The sequence below is a fragment of the Sinocyclocheilus rhinocerous genome, unplaced genomic scaffold (genome assembly GCF_001515625.1).
Source record: "Sinocyclocheilus rhinocerous isolate Xijiao unplaced genomic scaffold, SAMN03320098_v1.1 scaffold1259, whole genome shotgun sequence".
Taxonomy (NCBI): Eukaryota; Metazoa; Chordata; class Actinopteri; order Cypriniformes; family Cyprinidae; genus Sinocyclocheilus; species Sinocyclocheilus rhinocerous.
In genome coordinates, this window is record NW_015650717.1 from 465,991 (window position 1) to 481,656 (window position 15,666).

Genomic DNA, 15,666 nt, shown 5'->3' on the forward strand with positions numbered 1-15,666 from the left:
CCCTGTAGATAGATAGATAGATAGATAGATAGATAGCCAAAGATAGACTGACAGAAAGATAGTTAGATGGACAGATATGATGAATGGATGGATAGACAGATAATTTGGCATTGATTAGCAGGTCATTAGTCGTGTCTTACTATTGATCATACTGACGTCATTGGCTCCGTCTCCGATGGCGAGAGTGACTGCTCTCTTGTGTCTCTTTATGAGCTCCACCACCAGAGCTTTCTGCAGCGGAGTGACCCGACAGCAGATGACCGTCTTACACAGACATGCCACGTCCACCAGGATCTGCTCCAGGTCTGCCTCCAGGGCATGAGCCTTCAAATAACAACACACAAACCTTACATTCAATGCCATCTATACACTCTCAGCATGTGTTGGCAGAATTCTTTCAATTAAGTTCATTTGTCAGAGCTTTGAATTGATGTCACTGGCCTCAAAGACACATTAATCCAGGCAAAACCAATTTCAGCCACTCTCTCTACCTTAAAAACCCCATTTTTAAGGATAATGCTGAACTGAATGTTCTGTTTGAACAGAACGACCATCGTTAGGAGCTCAGTTCAACGTTATTAAGACAGTAATTAAGTCAAATTCTCTTCAGCCCTTACCAGACTGTGTCCGTTGATGATTAAAGCGTACTCTGCGATGATGGTCTCTTCAAAGACAGAGTCACTCGAGTACAATTCTGTCTTTTCCATGTCAAGGCCACTGCTGAATTTGTCTTTGCCAGGTCCCATGATTCTCTCTTTAGCCATCCTGTGCACAAAGCAACAGAAAAATACATTTTATTTTAAAATCTCAAATAATGGCTCAATCCAAAGTGACAAAACACAAAACAGCAAGATTTCCATTTTTTGGTGAATCTCTGAATACAAATATGTCTGGATTTATGCGCGAAATAAGACAGTGAAATGTTACCTGAGCTCCTGTTGAACCTCAAGCATGGTGTGACCTGAGATTATAAACACCTCGTTCATGTCGTCTCTGAGCATGTTACAGGAGTAGCCGATGTTCATTGCCGTCTCTGCAACCACAACAGGAACGATTCTTCATTATGTTGTGTGAGACAGTTAGAATGTGTCTCAATTAAGATTGAGCAGTCTTCAATTAATCCTACATGTTCTCATTAGCACTGGTTACCTAGCTTGTCCCCGGTGAGCACCCAGATCTTGATGTTGGCCAAGGTCAGACAGGCAATCGTCTCTGGAACTCCTTCCTGAAGTTTGTCCTCTATGGCTGTAGCACCAAGCAGCTTCAAGAAAATGAGAGACATGTTTGTTTCAAAAGCAAAAATTTTTAATTTTCCTGTAACCCAAAACAAAATCATTGTGAACTCTTAAAGGGGTCATATGATGCGATTTCAATTTTTCCTTTCTCTTTGGAGTGTTACAAGCCACTAATTTATCTAACATATTTTTGCTGTATACATGCTACAACAGATTTAAACTTGATAAATGGTTGTCAACGGCATCGCTGAAAAGGACAAATACAGACGTTTCTTCATCTACAAGTAAGCTTGACTCTGAAAAGACTCAAAATAAACCTAAACGAAGAAAATTATAGTAGTGACTAGCGCTATGTGTGGGAGCAGACAACGAACAAACAGTTACCGCTCTGTGTTGTATGCTCACAAGTCTTGTCAAATGAAGCTTTGAAACCGAACAAACTATGACGGCACTGAGACAAAACAAAGCGAATATGCGTCCAAGCCTACTAAGTTTTTGGAAAACAAACTTAAAGAGTACCAAAGCAGGGAAAAAAACGCTTGAAACTGCGTTTTCTGGCAACGACAACAGTAACACCGTGTCCTATCTACACGCAATGCACACAATAAAAGGTATCTTTTCCATGTTAATCTGAGTTTTTGTCCTAACCAGACGTGATGACGTTTCTATTTTAAAAACGGTTTCTATTTCTGCGATGTCGCGACTGGAACAACAGCATGCAAACTATAACAATGATAATCACAGGTACTGATTATGTGCTTTATTCAATGTTAAAAGTGTCTAATGTGAGTTTTAACATCATTTTGCGTGACATTTATAGCCATACTGAAAACAACAACATAGTTTACCTCAGATCTTAAAAATAAATTAAAGCAAACACGTTAAAACTGTGAACTCAATGCGAACCAACAAGTGTTTTCCATAACAAAGATGGTATTGGTCACTCAGTATGTACTTCTAATAATGCTCAAAAGGTTTAATACTTATAAATTAGATTATAAACTTGTCCATTTCGTTGGGAGTGCAGTGAGTTTCTGCGCTTCTAATTGGCTGTGATATTTGATTGATTCTGTCGCGTCGCGTTGTTGCTTCGCGTCTGGTGTGGACAGCTAAATTGCTTATTGCTGGAATCTTGTCAAATCTGGTTAGGACACGGTTTAATAGTGGAGGCATCTTATCGCATTGCAAAGGCTGGAAAACCTCACACAATTGGTGAAAATGAGATTTTACCTGCCTGACACAAATAGCGGGTTCATTTAAAAAATTTTGTAGTGGGCCGCCGAAACAGATGTGTTTGGTTGTGTGGGCTAAACTTTTTTCAGTTAAAAAAGGTTGGGAACCACTGCCATAGAGGAACCATTTTTGGTTCCCCAATAAACCTTAGTCATCAGTTCTTAAAAGAACCATTGTTGTCTTAGTGTGAAGAACATTTTAATAATCTAAAGAACCTTTTTCTAACGGTTCCATGGATGTTAAAGGTTCTCTTCATGGAACCATCAATGCCAAGTCATTTTCCCAGTCACATTTACCATCATGCCCTGCTCTATTTCTTCATACAGAGCCCCGAGTTTTTCTTCTCTGTTCTCCAGTGCCGTGCTGGCAAACAGCAGTTTCTTCATCCATTCGTCAAACACATCTTCATCCAGGTCTTTGTACGCCAGCGCTAATGTTCTCAAACCCTCCCCGGCGAACTCCTGCCACACAGAAACAGTGGAAATTCATTTATCTCTCACCATGAAAATTGAAACCCAGTCAGTGCTGTAAATGTTTCTTCAGTGCTACACAGTTCTTTGATCTAATCAGTGAAAGCATCTACTTCCTGTTTGCAGTCGTTATCAATAAGCTTCTGAAAGCATGCTATTCATACCCCGCTAGCATTGCTTCTTCAGTGACGTCAGTCTAATTGGTCTTTGAGGAACCACAGAAAGCCATAAATGAGACATGAATGATGGACATCGTCTCATATTAAGTACGGCCTATGAGCTGCTTTTAGACCGACCTATCGAGCTGAAGACAATAGCCTTGTCTGATGCGTTATTCTTTCTTTGAATGTGGTTTGAGTGGTTGATTTCACTGATTATATTCATAGCTAAAAACGGCATTTTCACATTTTCTGAGGAAAATCTCATGGTGTTCGTAATAGATGTACCTTTGTTGAAGTAGCTGTATAATGTGCTGGCAAGGACAATAATGAATCACACTGCTTGGAGCCAGCAAATGTGTTTGTATAGTTATTCTTTCTTTGAATGTGGTTTGAGTGGTTGATTTCACTGATTATATTCATAGTTAAAAACGGCATTTTCACATTTTCTGAGGAAAATCTCATGGTGTTCGTAATAGATGTATAGGAAATTATGATCCGCACTCACGAGAACAATCTTCTTTTTTCTTTTATTTTACATTCATTACTGATGGGAAAAGACACAAACGTTTCGGCTCAAAGCCTTCCTCAGTGTGTAAAAAGTAACTCAACAGATTGACGCACCAAAATAAAAAGATCAAGTAACGCAAGAGCGCAGTGCAAACGACGTTGTTAAATAGTTCGTAATAGATGTACCTTTGTTGAAGTAGCTGTATAATGTGCTGGCAAGGACAATAATGAATCACACTGCTTGGAGCCAGCAAATGTGTTTGTATAAAGTATTTTCCATCTGAAACGTCTACAAGAACCTTAATGGAATTGATCTGAATAAAATAAAGCCCATCACTTCTAAGACCGAGCTTTGAACTGGAGAGACAATGAGACTTGCTTGCATCGATTGTGCCGCTCTGACACTCACGGTGTGCATTTGCTGTAATTTGTCATGTGGAACGGTGTGTGTCTGCATCTCTCAAGAGCTTCAATAGCTAAGACACTGAGTGAAGTAACAAACAGAATGAAAAGACTTGAAAAAACAAGAACCTGCATATTTGAAGCTTATGATCTGGATTTGTTTGGAAGTATTATCATTTTTTAGGTTTTAATTGACACCTGAATTAGGCCAAAGTGGGCATTTACCAAGGTTTGCATCAAACTCCAAAAAGTACATAGAATATCATGAAATTACCATGGTAAAAAAGCATGGCATTATTACGATAAAGGCCCAAAAACATGGGTTTGCTATGGTATTGCATTCAAATACCATGGTTTTACTATGGTAAGTGTCCAACAACATGGATTTACCATGGTACTGCATTCAAATACAGTATTACCATGGTAAATAACATTGTATCATACATGCCCAAAAAACTTGGTATTACCATTGTAAATGCCCTACAGCATGGTCTTACCATGGTATCACATCTAAACAACATGGTGAATGCCCAACAAAATGGTTTTTACCATGGTAATGCATTAAAATAACATGGCATTACTATAGTACATGCCTAAAACATGGTATTACCATGATAAATTCCTCTAAACATGATCTTACCATGGTATATCATCTAAATAACATTGTATTACCATTATAAATGCCTGACAGTAAGGTTTTACCACATGACTACATCATGGTATTACTACTACAGTATATGCCCAAATACAATTGCATTGCCACGGTTAATGCCTCAAAACATGGTCTTTCCACGTTATCGCATTCATAACATGGTATTATTATGGTAAATGCCAAACAACATAGTTTTACCATGCTAAAGATGGTAAACCAAAAAAACAGTACTACCGCAGTACATATGGAAACAACAAAACATTTCCAGAATAAATGCTAAATAACATGGTTTTACAATGTTACTGTGTCCAGATAACATTGTATTAATACAGTACATGAGTAAAAACATGGTTTACCATGGTGCTGCATCCAAATAACATGATAGTGCTACATTATATAGCCCAAAACCATGGTATTTCCATGGTAAATGCTTAAAACATGATCATTCCATGCTATCACATCCTAAAACTTAGTATTACCATGGTAAATGTCAAACAACATAGTTTTATCATGACACTGCATCCAAATTACATAGTTTTACCACAGTACATGTGGACCAAACAAGATATGTCCATGGTAAATGCCAAACAACATGGTTTTACAATGGTACTGTGTCCAAATAGCAGTCAATTATCATAGTACATGTGGGAAAAAAAACACAGTTTACCATGGTGCTGCATCCTAATAACATATTACTATAGTATACGCCCAAAAACATGGTATTACCATGATAAATGCCTCAAAACATGGCATTTCCATGGTATCACATCCAAAAAAACATGGTATTGCCAAGGTACTGCATCCAAATAGCCAGTTTTACCACAGTACATGTGGAAAAACATGGTTTTACCCCAGAAAGGGAAGGATGGCTTAGCAATAGAGACTTACATTAAGGTGCTCTGAGGTAGTAAACATAAGCTCTTCATTAGACGGGTCCAGCCTGTCGAAGAGTATTGTGTCGGCTCCTTTTGAGTAAAGCTTTAACTGCCCCTTTGGGTTCCTCACTGCGGAAGAGACAGGAAATGAGAGTGCTACTCATAAATGTCTAAGTATTAGTGCTGTCAAACGATTAATCGCATCCAAAATAAACGTTTTTGTTTACATAATATATGTGTGTGTACTGTGTATATGTATTATGTATATTTAAATACAAACACATAATATGCTATATTTATATATTAAATATATTTATCTATAATATAAAATATACTAATATAAATATATAAATGTATATACATGTAAATATTTTCAAAATATATACTATGTGTGTGTATTTATATATACATAATAAATAAACACAGTACAGATACATATATATTAAGTAAATGAAAACTTTTATTTTGGATGCGATTAACCGTGATTAATCGTTTGACAGCACTACTAAGTATACAATAAAACAGTTTCAACAGACCGGACAGCTATTGATTCCTCTATGTGAAAGAATGAATTATGCATACAGACCCATAAAAAGAAATACGTCTGGGATGATTCATAGATTTTGTGAAATACTAAAGGTATGAATAAAATACTAGACTGTGACTGTGTTTAAAATGAACAGACATTTTAAAATATAAACATTAAGTCTGTTTTAACAACAGACTTAAAATATCCCGTAATACAACTAATAAGAGATGAAAAATACAACCAGAACCTACCAATAACGCTCATTCTCTTCCGTACATTGTTGAAGTCTAAGATGGCCAGTAGCTGATAGGTGACTGCATGACCCATCTCATATAAAGTGATGGTTTCTGGAGTTCTGGAGCGAAATACGAAGCCGAAGTTGCGTGCAGCAGTAACCAGGGCTCCTTCATCCGGAGATGGTGCCTGATACACCAGCTCCCCTTGAACAATCCATTTCAGAGGTATTTTGGTCAAATTTTTTTGCTGCATTTACAACAAAAGTGCTGATATTTAAGGTGTTTGTGGTCCAGTTTACCCTCATTTCTCTCTTCTGGCATGACGGTGTGGCAGAGTGCTAACAGACGGAAGAATTCCTGCACCAGAGGCTCTTCCAGCTTGATGGCCTCGACCAAGCTGCTGTCATGGAAACGGAATTTCCGGTCCATCAGTGGGTTGAAGGAGAAATCTACACATGGTGTTTTCTACAAGAGTCAGAGACAAGCGTGACTGCCAAATACTTCACCAGACTGGACAATGTCTGCTTTATTAATTATTTTTATATTCTAAAATATAACAAAAAATATTGTTTTTAGAATAATATTTGTATGCCTTTTTAATTGTAATAATAATAATTTAATATAATTCAATTTACATATAATAAAAAAAAAACCAATTGGTTTCATTACCTCTGTAATATCCACTTTACGCCCAAACTCGTCATAAACATCACCTAGACAAACAAAAGCATAGCCATCAATAAATATACCCACATGTCTGTAAGTGTGGACGTATAACAGGAAGTGTTCAAGCATACCGTAGGTCTTCCCATTGATGGAGCACTTATTAAACACCATGATGTTCTGGGTGAGGGTGCCTGTTTTGTCTGAGAAGATGAACTCCACCTGGCCCAGCTCCTCGTTGAGAGTGGTGGTCCGTGCCTCGGCAGGAGTGTCCTTAAGGCTGTAGTATATTCGTCTGTCCCAGTTTATAAAGTAACTATGGCCCAGTCGTAAAACCTCTACACTGTAATAAAATAAGTTTCATGTGACTGACTAAGACTTATTTTTGGTGTTTTATGAAAACCCTGAACTGCAAAGTGGAAAAAAAATCACAAGGTGAAAAAGTGTTGTTGTTGTTGTTTTTTTCATTAAAGGTGTTGTGTAAAATTGTTGTCAATCCCCTCTGTACACGTTCTCTTCTCTGTAATTTTTTTCTCCATATATTCTCAAGTCAACACATGAAAAAATTGCAAGCTAACAATTAACACATTTTACCTTGCAGTTCAGGGCTCATAACCAATGGAAGCACATAAGAAATACATAAGAAGCCACATAAGAAAAAAATTATGCTTTGGTAAATTAAAATTATGAGAATAAAGAGTGACAAAAAAGATTCAATTATGAGAAACTAAGATGCAATAAATCAAAATTATCACATATTAAGTCATAGTGAGATAAATAGTCTAAATGATTACATAGAAATTCAGAAGTATGTGATAAAAGTCATAATTATGACAAAAGTCAATTATGAAGGTTAAAATTGTCAAAAAATTTAATTATGAGATAAAAAGTAATAATTTTGACAAAAGTCAATTATGAATGTTGAAATTATGACAAAAGTTGACAATATGAGATAAAAGTCATTATTATGACAAAAGTTAATTATGAAGATTGCAATTAGGGCTGGACAATTAATCGAAAACAAATCGAAACTCAGAACCTCTAGCCGACGTAATTCGTAATTTTTCCATGTCGGTTATTTCAATTTTTTAATCCTGTTAATACTTTGCCCTTAAAAACATACTCCCGCGTGTGTAGTCTGCGCTATACGGACGTGTATGGCCGTTGCGCTCGCGTCTTTTGCAGCATCTCGCACGTGAGTGGCACGTTAAAAGAATTTAAAGGGGTCATATGATGCGATTTATCGTTTTATTTAACTGGATCTTCTTAGTGAACCGGTCGAACCAGTTAACCAAATCGAACTCAATCGTTTGAAACGGTTCGCGTCTCCAGTACGCACTAATCCACAAATTACTTAAGTTATTCGGTTTATAAACGTGCCTGACACTCCCTCTGATGCGAAATAAACCAATATCCCGAGTTATTCAGTTACTCCTAACAGTACATTGACTGAACTGCTAAAAGAGAGATGAGGACTGTTTCCTGAACCAGTAGCCTACACTGCGTCTGTGGCACAAAGGCTGTTTCTATAAAGTGGGGCAGTTCCAACTTTGCAAGGACAGTCTGGCGCTTCTGACTCACAGCCTGTAAGTACGTTTTTTATACTTAAATAATTTGCCAATGATGATTCAAATGCGAGTTTTCAGCAGTGTAAAGTAGCGCTTGTTGTTTGTTGTTTTTCCGATCACAAATGCAGACATGGTTTTATGTTTACACGGCGCGATGCAACGACAGTATAAGTCATTATAATCAGCAATTATGTCCCCACTGGATGCAACAAATGCCTCGTTTGTAATGGGTTTTATTGGTTTTGTCTCGTCTAGTGACCCCGGAGGCAAGTGTTACGAGCTTTTGTCTACAGCAGAGCCGGCTCTGATATGTACATACAGTACATAAACAAGCTTATGCATGTTTATTAAAAATTGAAAATGCTTATGTAAAATAATTAAATGTGACTTTTTTTTCACAAGATTTTTTTCACTTCATTTCAAGCAATGTGTGTTTTGATTTCAATTGTTCGAAATATTCAACAAATAACCATAAATAGTTTGCTTCCTTTAATTATTTTAAAATCACAAAAATAAGAAATGCACTCTTTCATTAGAAAAAAATATTCCACCTTTAATAGTTGAAAATATTTACAGTACAAACCTTTTAATGAACTATGCGGGCAAAAAAATTGTAATTAAAAATAAAATAATTGTTCAATAACCGTAATCGAGTTAAAGTGTTCAATTAATCGAGTTTTTGATTTTAGGTCATATCGCCAAGCCCTAATTGCAATTATGTCAAAATTTGAAATTATGAGATAAAAAGTCATAATTATGATATAAAGTCATATTGCATACAAATGTCAACATATGACATTTTAGGGACATTTTTGTCAACATTTTTTAAAGGGGACATCAGATGCAAAATTCACTTTTACATGGTGTTTGAACATAAATGTGTGTTCGCAGTGTGTGTACACACAACCACCCTATAATGATAAAAATCCACCCAGTGCTTTTTTTTTAAATCCCCACAAATCACGAGCACTGTCTCAGATCAAGCCATTCGCAGATTCTTGGCAGAGTGATGTCACACAGGCAGGCCCCACCCACGACTATTGGCAAAAACTGCCGTTTTATCACAGACCCGCCCTGAGTGAGCTGTCATCAGTCCGCCATTGTTTCACCGCCGGAGCAGATGTAGACAAGAATGGCTCCTAAGCGATTGAGGTGTTTTGTTGTTGGATGCAGAGGCGGACAGTAGTAAAGTATTTTTACTTTACTTTATTTAGTACTTGCTGTACTGTGTCTGTACTTTATCAGAGTGTTTTTCTTTAGAAAATTTTACTTCACAAAATCCCAAAGCATAATATTGTACTTTTTACTGCACTACGTTTCATATTAAATATCATTTAATACTTCACCTCTGGTTGGATGTAATAATGAACATAGCAGTCATCTTACTCCCGATATCTGAGCCACTGAAGACGCAGTGGATTACTTTTGTTTTTGAAGGGAATGCGTGCCCCGATCTACCTAAATGCGTCTATGTTCACGCAAATCATTCGTGATCCAGTTTCACCTCCAGAAGTGAGTACAAGTTTTTTTTTTATGAATCTTTGCAAATCGCCTTTCCTAATAATGTGCTAGTTAAAAAGTTCTGTGGCTAAAGTTTACAGTCTCTTGTCACCTCACAGATGAGGGGGCGGGGTGAGCAGAGCTCATTAGCATTTAAAGGAACATGCACCGAAACAGGTTGCTGTGAACAGAGCTGTTTTTGACAAGGTAAAAAGGGTGTTGTTTTACACTACCATTGAGAAATTTTAACCAAAATATGTTATAGACTTTTCATGAAGACCCTAAAGAATCATACCAACTTGTGGAAAACGGGCATCTGATGACCCCTTTAAACAAATGATATTGGGTTGCCGCTTGATGTTCAAAGTAAATTCTGGCTCCTGAATCAAACTAGTTTGCCAACACACTGTGTAATCTAACCTACCTAACATATAGTGAGATGGGTACGACAGTGTTAAGGATGATAACGTAGGACCAGAAGGTCAGGAAGCCAGAGAAGACTACATTGATGGTAAGTTCCTTCCACTGAAGATACTCCCAAAAGTTGCTGCCTACTTTCTGCTCCCAAATAGTGTTTCCTATAGCCAATATGATCCCCATACAGATGAGAAATCCAAAGATCTGGAAAAAAAAAAAGAAATACTGCATCATATTTCATCTTCCTAAAACATGCAAAACCTTTTACAATAACAAAATGAACTGCCCTTTTGAAAGTCTGCCGGCATGAGTAAGTGAGATGCCACATGTCGATCAATCCCAGCATGCCGCTCACACACTCACCCACAGAACTAAGGTGTTCATCAGTTTATCGATGCTGGTCCGTTTGAACTTCGTCCTCCCACAGTTTTGCATCAGCTTGGTTTGAAGTCCTGGCGGAGAAGCAGAAAACCCAGAAGACTCACAGAACATAGCTCATCTCAGGACAGATAATGGTGTGCGTTAGGCATAGTTCATAGCGTTAATTACAGATGAGTCATTCAACAAGTCTCTGAGGAGCATCTACTCAACACAGCTAATCAATCGTCCGTGAAAATGCCATTCTGCTAGGACAATTAACGGAGTATTGAAGAGACGTACCTGCGAAGATAACCAAGCCGAAACACCACTCGGTGTTCCGGAGAACGCAGCCTCTCAGGAGCATTTTCTCATTGTCCAGTGGGTACTTGTTATCTTTCCAGTACAGAGTCCCTGTGAACTTGTCCAGTTTGTTGTTGGGCGGCTCGCAGATGACTTCCCCTGGGAGACACGTAACAGGAAGATGAGGCTGACATTCATTCAGAAGCAAATAGTGTTCAGCTATTTTTGGTTTATCAATAGATTCGGCTTTTCTTTGTTACATGTGTTAACCCTGACAATTTCGCCTATTGGTACGCAATCCGTAAAGACTGATGACGCAGATAAACGCAAACCAGCTAGTAGATAACAACTGACTGCAGATTATCCGTGTATCCAGAGCAACTACTCTATGTTTTAACAATATTATAAAAATACATTATAAAAATATATCAAAGCATTAAAACCAAACAAAAAAACCCAAAACAACAGCATTATAACTACATTTATACGCAGTGTTGTGGGTGATCTCCAAGGTGTTGACACACAGTTGCTAAGGTGTTGCTAGGGTGTTCCAGGCAGTGTTGTTATTGGTAACTAAAACTATAATTTTTACTAATAATGTTTGTTAATTGAAATGAAGTGAATAAATGAAGAGATAAAATAAACTATAAATATTATACGAAAAACTTAAATTTAAAAAACCTGGTCTGCACGGTGTTGACATGCAGTTGTTAAGGTGTTAACTAAGATTATTACAAATATTTTTTGTTAATTGAAATAAATCGGAAATAAAATAAAATATAAATATTACATGAAAAACATAAATAAACAAAGAAATATAAAAATTACAAATGCTGCATTGGCAACTAATTGAAATTCAATAAGTTTAGGTTGAAATGCTAAAATTACTAAAACTAAAACTTAAATAAAAATAAATTAAAATGAATAAAAAGCATTAAAAAAGAAAAAAACAATAACACAAAATTTTTACATTTTCTAAGGGAATGTGATGGTTGCTAAGGTGTTGCTAGGGTGTTTCAGGCAGTGTTGTTATCAACTAAAACTAAAAGTTTTCAGCAATTAAATAAAGCTGAAATAAAATATAAATTAAATGTAAAAATATTAATATTAGACAAAAACTGTAAATTTAAAAAAATGTAAAAAAATTAATAAATAAATGAAATGTACAAATTTGAAATATTACCTACCTTGGCATTTAACTGAAATAAATTAATTTTCATAGAAATAAGCTAAACAAATTTATAAATAAATGAAACGTACAAATTTGAAATATTACCTACCTTGGCATTTAACTGAAATAAATTAATTTTCATAGAAATAAGCTAAAGCTAAATAAATTTTTTTTTACAAAAATAGTTAACTAATAAAAATTACAAATGAATTCAGCAAATTTTATTTCTTAATTTTTTTTTTATTTCATTTCTTAAAAAAGCATTATATGGATAATATTGAAATAACACTGGTTCCAAGTGGTTACTTATGTCGAAAAAAAAAAGTCAACCAAAAGCCTCTATATACTGTTCTTTAGATATTTTACAGGGATTTTTGCTGTCCATTTTATCGTTGCCCATGCTAAAATTGCAAATCCACTCACTAAAGCAATAACACACCACTAATAAGCCACATAATTTGAACTATTATTCATGTCTAGCATAAGCAATGTAGGATAAGTGTGTTCAAATCCCTAACCCCTAATAGAAGCACTAGCAATATTGCTTCTATGTAGCAACTGACATAAACATTATTTTTCCAATTTCAAGCATGCAGCATCTATGCTCTACATTAACTTTAATGGAATTCAAGTGAAAACACTACAAATCTCATTACAAACGCTCCTTGACAGCTTCAAAAGATATGCTCAAGCATACCAGAGGCCCCGCGAGACAAAGCCACACAGATCAATCTGATCAATGTGACGGATGCAATAAGTGTTTATGTTCACTCATGATGACTCACGTTCATTTCTGTTGATGGTGCACTAATTGTGTCTTTGAAGAAAAGCTTTACCATTAAAGTCTGCAAGCTTCGCAACATCGTCCCCGAGGTCTGAGGTCACAGTCAAGGCTTGGCGCACCTTCAGGTTGGTCTCTCTGTTGGAAAGAGTCAATAGCATGAAAGAAGCTCATGTTCATGTCTGGCTATAGAGAAACAAAATCAAATTTACTGGATGTTGAACAGTCCAAAGGGAAGTGAGGCCCGCGATTTTAGCACTGCCACACATTTCACAGAAAACTTCTCACCCATCAAGCTCTGCAGTCTCGATATAGCACAGTCCATAGGGCTCACTGCTAGAGAGGAGGAGAAGGTCAGCCTGTAGACAGCAGAGAGAGGAGACACTCAAAGTAGTGTAAAACTCATAAATCATGTGCTGGGTCAATCTACTCCAGATAGTTCTTCACCATACAGTGCTTTCACCTGCTAAAGTCCACAGATAATGCTAGTCATACTGGGATCATCAAAATCCATGCAATGGATTAGTTTTGTCTATGCTTTTAGTGTCAGTTTGATGGCATGGTTGTTATATTTAGGGACCAAGGTTTGTATGCCTTTTTTATTCTGCTCCTGGCTGGTTGTCAGTCGCAGCCAGCTGAACCATATGGTAAGAAGTTTTGAAATTGTATGAAATTTGGTGCAATTTTGATGGCAATTTTGAGATCTATCTCTCCAAGACTAAAAATGTTTAAATTACATTTCTGCTAATCACTTTTGAACTTTCAACCAGGGGTCCAGGGCCCACTAGGGGGCGTCAAGAAGACTTCAAATGTTTTCAAAAGAAAAGAAAAAAGGAAACGAAAAAAATGTAAAATATGCCAAAAACACACAAAAAAAGAAAACACACACACACACATATATATATATATACACATTACATTTACATTCAGACATTTAGCAGACGCTTTTATCCAAAGCGACTTACAAATGAGGACAATGGAAGCAATCAAAATCAGCAAAAGAGCAATGATATGCAAGTGCTATAACAAGTCTCAGTTAGCTTAATGCAGTACATGTAGCAAGGAAGTAATGAATTTAGGTAAATGGGTGCAGAGCCAGTGGTGGTTTTGTAGGCAAACATTATTGCCTTGAATTTTATGCGAGCAGCTATTGGTAGCCAGTGCAAATTGATGAACAGAGGTGTGACGTGTTCTTTTCGGCTCATTAAAGATTAATCTTGCAGCGGCATTTTGGATTAGTTGTAGAGGTTTGATAGAACTGGCTGGAAGACCTGCCAAGAGAGCATTGCAATAGTCCAGCCTGGACAGAACAAGAGCTTGAACAAGGAGCTGTGAAGCATGTTGCGTTGAATAAAGCAAATCTGCTCACATGAAATCTGCAGGACCGGGCAGTTTTAGCAATGTGGTCTGAGAAAGTCAGCTGTTCATCAATCATAACTCCAAGGTTTCTGGCTGTTTTTGAAGGAGTTATGGTTGATGAGCCTAACTGGATGGTGAAATTGTGATGAAACGATGGGTTTGATGGAACCACAAGCAGTTCTTTCTTGGCAAGGTTGAGTTGAAGGTGATGGTCCTTCATCCAGCAAGAAATGTCTGTTAGACAAGCTGAGATGCGAGCAGCTATCGTCGGATCATCAGGATGGAATGAGAGGTAGAGTTGAGTGTCATCAGCATAGCAGTGATATGAAAAGCCATGTTTCTGAATGACAGAACCTAGTGATGCCATGTAGACCGAGAAGAGAAGTGGTCCAAGAACTGAGCCCTGAGGCACCCCAGAAGTTAGATGTTGTGACTCGGACACCTCACCTCTCCAAGATATCCTGAAGGACCTATCTGAGAGGTAAGACTCAAACCACTGGAGTGTGGTTCCTGAGATGCTCTTTGCCAATAGGGTTGACAGGAGGATCTCAATACAAGTGAATGTGTGATAGAATGAATATATATATATAAACACACAGATACACACACACACACACACACACACATACACACACAAAAGGTTATTTATTTGAATTTAATTATTATTTTTTAGTGTTTTATTATCAATTTATGTAGACAAAACAGTATAATAGTATACTTTATCAGTTATAGGTCAAAACATGAAAATAATTATTGGCCTGCTGCATCAACCATAATTTTAAAACTGGTAAATTCCTAATTAGTTTTTCGATGATATTCAAAAAAAAAAAAAAAGAATATATATATATATATATATATATATATATACACACACACACACACACACACACACATAAATAAATAAATACATAAACTAAAAATAAAATAAAAAAGAATCATGATTTTTGGACCAGCTTTTATAATTATAATTATTTCATTCCAAAATAAATAAATAAATAAAACTAAAACTAATGAGTTTGGCCATAAAGACATCCATCAGGAAATGAGTCTGGATCTTGACAATGTTTTCACCCATTGAAATGAATCAGTTTCAGAGTAGTTTTTGACAATTAGATTGTAAATTAGGGTTAAATCTGCTCATAACCTTTAGACTGATATTTATGATATTGTTTGATTCTTTGGACTGTGGTTGGTACAATGCACATGATGTGATTGCTATATCTGCTATATTTATTATATTAACTATA

At 36.5% G+C, this 15,666-nt stretch overlaps 1 protein-coding gene across 4 annotated transcripts in view; it reads right to left on the bottom strand.

Moving 5' to 3' along the window:
• The window catches only part of LOC107712521 (probable phospholipid-transporting ATPase IM), a 32,749-nt gene that overhangs the window by 3,792 nt on the left and 13,291 nt on the right, over positions 1 to 15,666 (bottom strand). For all 4 annotated transcript variants that reach the window (XM_016517805.1, XM_016517804.1, XM_016517807.1 and 1 more), the window contains 15 exons: positions 13,349 to 13,419; positions 13,116 to 13,198; positions 11,109 to 11,267; positions 10,812 to 10,900; positions 10,456 to 10,652; positions 7,098 to 7,306; positions 6,970 to 7,013; positions 6,600 to 6,765; positions 6,316 to 6,504; positions 5,549 to 5,664; positions 2,765 to 2,929; positions 1,150 to 1,261; positions 928 to 1,033; positions 618 to 765; positions 141 to 324 (listed from right to left, as the gene is read on the bottom strand). In XM_016517805.1, coding sequence (XP_016373291.1) covers positions 141 to 324; positions 618 to 765; positions 928 to 1,033; positions 1,150 to 1,261; positions 2,765 to 2,929; positions 5,549 to 5,664; positions 6,316 to 6,504; positions 6,600 to 6,765; positions 6,970 to 7,013; positions 7,098 to 7,306; positions 10,456 to 10,652; positions 10,812 to 10,900; positions 11,109 to 11,267; positions 13,116 to 13,198; positions 13,349 to 13,419 — 2,038 coding nt within the window. The remainder of the gene's footprint in view (positions 1 to 140; positions 325 to 617; positions 766 to 927; positions 1,034 to 1,149; positions 1,262 to 2,764; positions 2,930 to 5,548; positions 5,665 to 6,315; positions 6,505 to 6,599; positions 6,766 to 6,969; positions 7,014 to 7,097; positions 7,307 to 10,455; positions 10,653 to 10,811; positions 10,901 to 11,108; positions 11,268 to 13,115; positions 13,199 to 13,348; positions 13,420 to 15,666) is intronic.